We start from the raw sequence: 9,848 nt of genomic DNA, 5'->3' as shown, positions 1-9,848 counted from the left end.
CAACTTTTTTCTTCCAAAACACCAAAAAAGGGCCCATCTGCACAATAAGAACTACGTTTGCAATGTTCCGCTTAAATAAATAAATAAAATTAAAATAAGACACAGAGTCACTTGTGAGTTACAGAGCCGCAGGCGTGCAAACGAGCAGAGCACAAACTACTCCTGCATCCCTAGAGCTCAACAAAGCCAAACCAGCCAGGACCGAGTGGGGATGGGATGGAGGGAGCTTGTCCGCAACTAAAAAATGACGGAGGAAAAATGGTTGCAAGGCTGAGTTGACTTTGACTTTTAAACCAAGGGAGGGTGTTTACAGAGGGCTTCCAAACCCCAGAAAAGAGGGGCTCTCAGGCACAGGCATGACTTTGCCGGGGCGATGCAGGGGGCACCGCGGAGCGGCCGTTGCGCACGGGGAGCGGTCGCGGGATGGAAGGATTAAAGCAAGCAGGAGGCCGGCTCGTCCAGCGAGAGACACCATTCCTGGCACTGGGTCTACATTCGGTACATTCCTATGCTCTTGCAGTTAAATCTTTGAAGAAGAACCTTTTTTTGTCCCTTTTTAGAAAAGTGCTTTGATGGGTTCTGCAGGAGGGAAGGCTGCTCAAGATTCATTTTCTTTTTTGAGTGACAATTTCTCTCGCTGCGAACAAACCTCCCCCTACTCAAGGAAGTGCTAGTTTCATTTACAAGTTCAGGGTAAACATGTTTTTCAAATGTAAAGCAGTCTCAACTCTTTAAAGCACAACCATAGGCAATCAGAGGGATGCGAGAAAAAAAAAAACAAGCACTTTGCGAGAATTAAATAAAGCATGTAATAAATACGAATCATAAACTTCTGTACACAGGAGCAAGGGTTTGGTTTTTTTTTTTTTAATCATTTAATCAATATAAAAAAGTTTTTCTGTTTTGTTTTTGTTTTCAGTGCATCTTCTTCCTCTTAAAATGCTTAACCCTTTCCTTTCTGCATCTCTCAGGCCCATAATTACGCACACCTAAATGGCAAAAAAGACAAGGTCTAACAAACCCCTTTCCAAAAAACTCTAAAAAAATATTCACAGCCTCAAACAGTTTTGTACATTTCAAGCAACAAAAGGTATAGAAAAAGGCACAAGTAACTGCATACATGTGGAGATAATACCAGACTGGGACAAAGAAAACCAGGAATCTTCCATGGGTTTGGTCATTCACTAGAGTGCTTCTTATAGCAATGATTATACTAAAGGAAATAGTGTTGAAAATGTCTGTTGATTTTACATAGGAAGCCTAAAGGCGGAACAGATGGTGGAGGCTTAAGTACTTCCCGTGTTTTCATCCACCTTTTTTTGAGTTTGACCTAAATCTGCATGCTCTAGCTGTGGACTGCTCTTCCTGGAGGTTCCCCCTTGGCAACTGGGCTCTCCGGAGAGGTTTCTCCTCCGGATGGAGAACGGCTGGGCGTGCGAATGGCTCGATGAGGGCTCTGAGAGGCAGCCAGTGCTGCTGCTTCGGTCCAACGGCTGGGAGGGGAGATCTGAGATGAAAGTGCAAGATGATTCAAAAGAAGTGCTCGAGCTGCCAGATTGCTTCTTGCCCGTTTTTTTCAAGGGTTCTTCCCCGCTTGTTGAAGGCTTTGGAGGGTGCTCGTCGGTTGTGCTGGGGCTGGCTGGGGATGCCGAGCAGCCTGCCTGCTCCGTGTGGCTAAACTCAGCAAATATTTTTACCCTGTATTCCTCCTGGTCTGTCTTTTGCTGAAGCTCACTAGTCCTCATTTTCTCTTCTAAGTAACCACTGCTCATAAGCTCCGGGGACAGTGTGTATTTAGAAACCTTTGCAACCGGGGAGACGGATGCGGATGACGGCTCCTGCGGGACCTGCGGTTCCTGGGAGCTCGGCTGAACTCTGCGAAGCCACTGCCACCAGAGGCAAAGTATCCTGCTTGTAGGGACACAACTGAACTGGGCACCAAGCTGGGATGGGTGCTTGGCCTCGCCTGGACCATCTGGATGCCCCCAATGGGAATCATAGGATACGGGGTCCTTGTGAGCTGCTGTGAATGCAACGGGAGATGGCTGAAGACATTCTCCTCCCCTCGGCTGGGAGCGTGGAGGTGTATTTCATGAGGTGCCTGCAAGGGTCTGGAGCAAACAGGCTGCGTGATGCCAGGTGAGCATGTTGGGCTTCGTGGTTCTATCTTCTGCACCGGAAAGGGAAAAGAAACAGCTGAATCAGTGCAATGAACAAGTTACAGCATTAGTATCATTAATGTTCACTATAAGGATTGGTTTTGTTAATATTTTATTCTAATTTGAGGGAAATCGATCAACCAAGGCAGATTTGGACCCCCAGAACTTTAAGGTAAGGAGCAACACAACCCACAGCGTTTGTCTTCCGGGTACAACTATGCCCACAATCTGTTGGGGCACAGATCCAGGGCTTTGGTTCAGGCTTGGACCATTATAAAAATCATAGAATAGTTTGGGTTGGAAGGCACCTTTAAAGGTCACCTACTCCAACCCCCCTGCAATGAGCAGGGACATCTTCAACAAGACCAGGTGGCTCAGAGCCCCATCCAACCTGACCTTGAATGTTTCCGGGGATGGGGCATCTACGACCTCTCTGGGCAACCTGTGCCAGTGTTTCACCACCCTCATCCTAAAAAATTTCTCCCTTATATATAGTCTGAATCTACCCTCTTGTAGTTTAAAAACATTAGCCCTTGTCCTATTATCAGAGTTGCCTCTGAAACCCTGGCAGAGGACGCCCATGTTTCCTGCCACTCACGCTGCTTTGGATCTCTTTCAGTACATGGGGTTTCCGAGACCCCAGAATAATGTTATTTATTTTTACTGTACTTTCTTAAAGCAGGATTGATTACGTCCTTACAGTTGCTGATTGCAAGGATGTTTTGGAGCGAGTGAGAGATAGCATTAACTCTCGTTTGACACACTCATCAGCGTAGTCCCCACCACTACCCTCACAGTGTTGTCTGTAGAAATCAAGGGTTAAGACCCTACCATTTTACCTTTTCCTCTTTCTCTCTCGGTGCTTCACATAGTTTCCTAATGTACATCATGGGGAGACATGTGGCTAAACAGAAATGGATTAATTAGTGATGAAGTTATAACTAAACCCCTAAAAAGGACTCCCAAGAAGAGGAAGCAACAGAAACTGAAATCAACTTTCCATTAAGATGGAGTTAGCTATAAAATTTGAGGATCCACTGGAGGGCACATTTCTCTGTAGATTATGGAGAATTGCCTGACCCTGCGAGCTGGTTCTGTATGAAGAGGCCACAGAGGAAAGCAGCAAAAGAGAACAGAAGAGAGAGAAAGCAAGAGCCACTGAAGACAGCATACGCAAGCCCAAACACTTGCTAAATCTCACTTATCCACACGAAGTCTTGGCAGCATCACTATGCTGGGATGCTGGGAAACCCCCCAAACAAATCATCTCAAGGGTGCAACAGCCACCAGAAGGACAGACTACCTACTGCAAAAGCCAGTGGGAAGAGAGATGGTTGTGGTCAGGCCTGATGCGCAGACTTGGCAGAAAGCCTTACACCGAAGCTAAGCTAAGATTGTCTCCAAGTTTCTAAGCAATGCATAGGTCACCAGTTTTGAGTATAGAGCTCTGTTTGGGATCTGATAAATCCACCTCTGATCTTTCTGTCTCTTGTAGCTTTACCAGGAATGTAATTTTGCAATGAAAGTCCAGCTGTCCATCTCGCTGACAAATGGAAAGTTTGTCATTCAGGTCTTTGCTGTTGCTTTGGAGGTACATGAGCAAAGCAACAGTGGTGACTTTGAGTGTATAAAAGGAGCAGGAGAATGGAGCAAAAAGGTCTGTGTCTGAGAGCACAAGTTAAAAGGTGTGAATGGGCAAATGAGCAGGGGTATACGAGATTGTCTCCTACTGTAGACCAGGGAGCTTAGGGCATTTATTACAAGTAGTGGCAGTGGGCAGTTTTCCTGACAAAGACGCTTTAGAGTTGAAGGACCAGGGTTTCCACAGCCCTGAGATTCACCACAAGAAGTTACTTAACTGGAAAGGGAAATAGCATTAAAGTAAGCAAAAGTTTGGACCTAAAATACAGGATAGTCTTGAGAAGGTAAGACAAACACTCATACTGGAAAGCAGAAGGAAGGAAGCACCAAAAGATGTACGTTATCATAGACATGGAAGAAACACATGCTGGGCAGCGTAGCTTTTCTGGAGAAGACCTGGGTCAGCATCTGCCATGGCAGGTTCTCCAGCGGTTGTATAAAGGCCTCTCTTTTCCCAGTGCAGGCCCGAAGGGCTCGAGTCTCTCCTCACACCAGTTTTACAGCAGGGCAACTCCAGCACCTGAATCTCACGTTCATCAGCATAAATTACAGGAGAGCCAAGCACTTCAGTAGAAATGGGAAACCTTCCACCAAACTCGACACCTAATTTGCCTGTAGCAGTGGGATGAACATGCAATTTTCCTTTACCCATAGGATTTGATATGTCCTGCAGAGAGATTAAATAATTTTCTGGACCCAGTGGGAAACACCTCTCTCTGCTGAAGAGAGAAGCGAGATGAAAGCAGAGGCGTCCAAACAAACATTTCACAGCAGTGAATCTAAAACAGAGTTGTCTGCATATGTACGTAGCCCAGGAGTCAGCAATAGAGTGCAATGGTTAGTTCAGATCCAGTTCAGGTCACTGACCGGTGCAAAATGGTCACAGCTTCACCCCAGCTGGTAAAATCTTAGAAATGGGTATGAAACTCCCAGGGAAAAGATGGGCAGGATCAAAATGGGTGCGAAACCCATTGCTGTCCGCTGTCACTTTTCTCTGGGTTACCTGTGACAGCGGTCACAGGCAGAGTCACTGTGCACTTCTGCATTGCAAATTTCATTAAAAAACATATCAGAAAACGTACTGCAGGTACTAGAAGACAAGAGGGGCTTAAACTTACCAGCTTGGACTCGTAGAGCTGTATGTTTTTGCCAAAGAACCTGTGAGGTAGAGGCATCGAAGATAATATCCCATGCTGGGCTTGATATGAGCTTTGAACTTTGTCATCTGCTGCTGTTTTGCTAGTACCAGGCAAGTCCTCTTTCCCAGGGGATGGATACCTAGACGATTCTGAACAGCCTGGAGACAAGACTTTCTTCAGTGATAAATATCTGACTGATGACATCTCTCTACTCGGCGACGAGTGCCTCACAGGGGAGACTTCTCTTTCTGGTGGAAGGTATGTTCTTGGGGACAGCTCTCTTCTGGGGGAAAGATGCCTGCTGGGTGACAGCTCAAGTCTTGGTGACACACATCTCAGTGGAGATGCCTCCCTCCTGGGAGAGACACGCTGGCAAGGAGATAACCCCCTCCCTGGAGACAGGCACCTTAGAGAAGACAGTTCTCCAGTTGGTGAAAACCGTTTCGGTGAAGTTTCATTTTTGGTTAATAGGTGCTTTCTTGCTAGCATTGGTCTGCTGCTGCCACCACCTCTGCCAGAGTCCTGGCTCGGAGACCACCTTTTTCTTGGGGAGGTGTCTTTTGAGGTTGACAGGTCCATAACTAAGGACATCTGTGGCCTTGTGACAGACTCTCTTTCAGCAGAAGCCAATTGTTCGGTGGAGGTCAAAGCTGGTCTGTGGAGACTCAAGAAGCTGTGGCACACAGCAATGTCACTGCTGTCTGCTGACCACTTTTTTTCCAGCCCTGAAGAGGAGGCTTGCTGGCCTTCACCTACTTTTTGGCTGCTGGAAACAGTTTCTTGGGCTAAGGACAATGCTATTTCAGTGCCTTCCTCTTGAGAAGATGGAGAGCCACCTGAAGAGTGCATCGGGAGGGTGGTATGTTTGCCTTCCGGCAGCTTTAAAGATGGCTCATCTTGGCTCTCCTCTTCCTCCTCATCTTCCTCATCTTCATTGTCATCGTCATCGTCAGATTCCTCTAGGTCCGAAAACTGGTGTTCCTCAATTGGCTCAGATCCCTCCCGCCCCTCAGAGTCCTGGAATAGGTCTTCACTGGTTCCTGAAGGGATGGGCAAACACAAAACAGAGAGTGTAAAGCACACATACAAGGATTATTTTTATGCTAAATCCGCTCAAAAGGTCCAAGGGGGCAAGAGGAGAGAGGACTCGGCTATTTCCTAGATCTGATCATCTCATGCTTTGAAACCTGCAGTCTTGCCCTCTGTGCCAGCTCCACTCCTGATGATCCCAGTAGATCCCAGTGAATCCCACCATCGGGACCTCCTGCTGTACCCTAATTTTGGTTCCAACCATTGCTCTGTCAACACATGCAGCCATCGGTCCCTGCTTCTGCTGTACACCTTCACACACCCTGCCTGCTTTTCTCTGGAAATGCAAAAAAGGCTCTTAATCGCTGAGAACAGCAGCACTATCGTCCTTTCGTGGGCTTTTTATGACTTTTTATTGTTGCAATGGTGCCTACGAAATACCTACAGCTGCCAAAGTACAGGAAAGCTGCTGGGATGACTGTTCCCATCCTCCACATGTTGGGCCTTTTCCTGCCTAGATTACGAGACAGTTAAACATTAGCAAGACAGGACTTTTATTAAAAAGCAAACAATAGGGTTGAAAGAACCTCTGTGGATTTTCCCTTATTTTGATAAATTCTAGCTATGTTGTAGACACTTCTTTGTGGCCGAGGTTTCTGTTGTCTGTCTGTGGAAGGCTTTGCACAGGGATTCTTTGTTGATAAGAGCTTGCAAACAGTGAGGAGTATACAAAAAGCAAATTCCTAAGGATTTGAAATACATCTGCAGGTAAAAATACAGCATCTCTCTTCTGCTTTAAAGGACAGCAGAAGCTTTATGAGATCAGTACCAAGATCCCAAGCAGATCGCTGCCTCCTCACCTGCTGCTCTGCTCTGCATTGAGAAAAATCTGCATTTTTCCATGCCAGATGTGAAGGGATGCTGGCAGAAACGCAAGCTCAGCCTGAAGAGGTCCATCGGGAACAGCCACTGGATGTCACTGCAGCTCAACAAAACTGCACTGTCAGGAAGTTTTCCTGCAAGTCCTCAAAGCCTTGGAGGGGCTAACAAAATAACCAGTTTCTCAAACTCTGTTTGTGCCAAGCACCAAGACGATGGGTGCAGAGCTGCTGGGATACGCTTGGTCCCCAGCTTTGGAAGGAGAGCGCCTGGATGCTGCTTTGACACCTGCGTGAAGCCAGGTAACTAATTGCAGCACTGCTGGCCTCTTTTCCCTCTCAGTTCAGCTTAGGACACTGTTACTCCTCTGATGAACACTGAAACCGTTTTCCATTTAGAGCTGCCGTCTGTCAGCAGGATGAGCCGGAGGGGAAATTAAACGGAGCTAATGCTGAGGCTGGACCACACCTGCCTGCAGCAGGCAGGGTGGTTTTCAGAAGGGACATGGCCACACAGTGAGAAGTCACTGTGATCTATGGATAAGAAGTCTAATTTTGTTTACTTTGACTAACGGGGCCTTATTAGTAAATGCTCATGAAGTATTTGGCATTACCAGTGAAATAAGACATGTATTTTGCCATGGTTGGTTACCCATCCAAGGGTGAGCCTGAAATGCATCTCATTTGCTCCCCAACCCCATTTCAAAAGTATCTGTTAACTATTCCAAAAAGCGAACTTTGTCATACAGCATCGAGTCAAAGTCAGCAGCTCTCCACCAAGAGGCTGACTTGCATTGTGAAATGCTTGTATAATGACGGTGTTTGCTGGATCCAGGATGCAGCGATGGATTGTTTGCAAACTCCCAAAGGAAATGAGTTCAGAACAAATATTATTCCAAACAACCAGTTCTCCCAGTTGTAGGGTGAACTGTGCGTATTTCTTGCTTGGAAAAGGAATGCATTTCACTACCAGAGCTATGAGCTAGTTCCTGTCTCTGGTTTCAGGGTTTGACATCTATGGGCTTCGGGATGGAGAGGCAGCTAGAGCCTCAGCCTCCACTGCATGGCTCTGAGAGCCTTGTCCTGTGTGATCGCTTTTTTTGGCCCCAGTCACAGAATGGACAGGGACTGGCCAGGACAGAGAGCAAGGTCAGAAGTATGGAGTGAGGGAAACGTGAAGCCAACTCTGCACCAGGGAGTTGTTTGCATTTGCCACCGAGAGAAACATTTCAGTGAGTCCTGGGACAGCCCAAAGGGAATTTGGTTTGGCCTCCTAACACACTTCTTGCAGGCAGAATGAGAGCTCAGACCTGAGCCCTGGCTTCTTGCAACTGGAAGGCATTTTGCTGAGCTAATGGGCAGAGAAAGGGCAAGTCAGGAGAAGACAAAAAGGGAGGGAGAGATGGAGGGAGGAAGGGATGAGAGAGGGAGCTAGTGAAAATGTGCCCTGTCGACAGCTTTGTCTGGGGGTTGCATTTCATTACATGTGTGTTATTCTGAGGTTATTCTACCAAAGTGGTGCAATCACACCAAGCAAAACCAATGCAGAAGAATTATACTCCAATCTCCTTTTATAGTAACACCCCTTACTTTCTCCTGCCCCTTAAATAGAAATAAAAACAACCAAGTGAAATATAACTCTAGTTTAAAATAATCCAGGGAGTTTTAGGAACTGCTGCTCTCTCTCTGCCTGCCCCCAAAGGAAAGCAAGGCAATCTTCCTGCACGGGTTTGTGTCACATGGAAATAGTAATTTATTTTTTTTTATTTTTAATTAAAATAGTCCTTCCTAGGCTCTGTTCTGAGCCTCTTTGCAACAAAGGGAGAAGACACTTTGCAGTTGCACGGGGGAAGGCTCTTTGCAATCCACTACTCTGAGAACAGGGGATGCATGATACAGCTGTGATCTCTGATTTCTCATGCACCTTCCTGCCATTTTTACATTATTTTCTCATCCATCCAAATAGCCCCAACCATTACAGTACAAAATACAATTTTCTGACCGTCTTCTTGGCTGCTTTATTTAGTATTTACTTGGCATTTTTGAGCAATGGGCCTCCTTACTCATGAGGCAGAATATTTGAAATTTCAGCAGAAGTCCAGTGTTAGCTTTAACCAGATGAAAAAAGAGCTGGAAGGAAAGAAAGGAAACGTCCTCTGATGCTACGCCTTCCCGTTGTCACCTTTCTGCATTCCTTCCTGGCAGACCGTCCCCTTTACACAAACACAAATGGTCTTCATCAATAGGAGGAAATGGGGACTGTATATTTTTTGTAATTCTAAAATTACACCGATTGCTTGCATAATGCAATAAAGTCCAGACAGAGCAACACATTCCAGCGAGCAGTCACACAGCCAACAGCAACACCGGGAGAGGAGTCCCTTCCGAAAGCTAATGGGTTCCTGTCCTCTGTGGTCCAGGTAGGGCCCTTCCTCGCTGGGCTCAGCAGGTGTCCAACCACCATGTGTTCAGCCACAAGCAGTCAGGGACCAACGAATTAATGATGGCCAAAAAAAAGAATCCCCCAGCTGATGGTCCCATCCTTTCCATTGGATGCTCTCCCAGCTGATCTGAGGGTGCAAGACAGACATTTCTTGGGCTTTTGTTTAAATCTACTCTTTCCAGAAGGCCAAGGGCTGAGACCAGCTCAGCCTCATCACCTGCCAGACCTCCGTTTTCACAGAGTGGTCCCATCAGTTTACAGCCTGGACTGGCTTTCACATCGCTTGCACATCATGCTGCTGAGCGCACTACTATTAACCCTATATGAGCCTGGGGATGAATGACTGAAGGAAATCATGAATGAAAGCATTCCCCCAGACTGGTGAGGTGAGCTCTTGCAGTTCTGTCCTCAGAAGCCTGCAATTACATGTAACATAAATAGGATTTCTGATTTGCAGGTTTTCGAAAGTGACAATATGATTCATTAGTTCTAATTGACTATAATGGAAAGGTTTAAAATAACAGTTGTTCTTTTCAGAGTCATGTCACCAACATTTTAG

At 46.4% G+C, this 9,848-nt stretch overlaps 1 protein-coding gene across 1 annotated transcript in view; it reads right to left on the bottom strand.

Annotated features, from left to right (window-relative positions):
* Positions 1–1,286: 1,286 nt before the first annotated feature.
* LOC104159065 (transcription factor HIVEP3-like) overlaps positions 1,287–9,848 on the bottom strand; it is a 20,998-nt gene continuing 12,436 nt past the window's right edge. The window contains exons 3-5 of the mRNA XM_009696879.1: positions 5,346–5,979; positions 4,919–4,958; positions 1,287–1,886 (exon numbers count right to left, since the gene is read on the bottom strand). Of these exons, the coding sequence (XP_009695181.1) occupies positions 1,287–1,886; positions 4,919–4,958; positions 5,346–5,979 (1,274 nt within the window). The remainder of the gene's footprint in view (positions 1,887–4,918; positions 4,959–5,345; positions 5,980–9,848) is intronic.

The sequence above is a fragment of the Cariama cristata genome, unplaced genomic scaffold, assembly GCF_000690535.1.
Source record: "Cariama cristata isolate BGI_N322 unplaced genomic scaffold, ASM69053v1 scaffold12950, whole genome shotgun sequence".
Classification (NCBI taxonomy): domain Eukaryota; kingdom Metazoa; phylum Chordata; class Aves; order Cariamiformes; family Cariamidae; genus Cariama; species Cariama cristata.
Note: the sequence above shows the minus strand (reverse complement) of the source record. Positions and strands in the feature narration are given on the sequence as shown.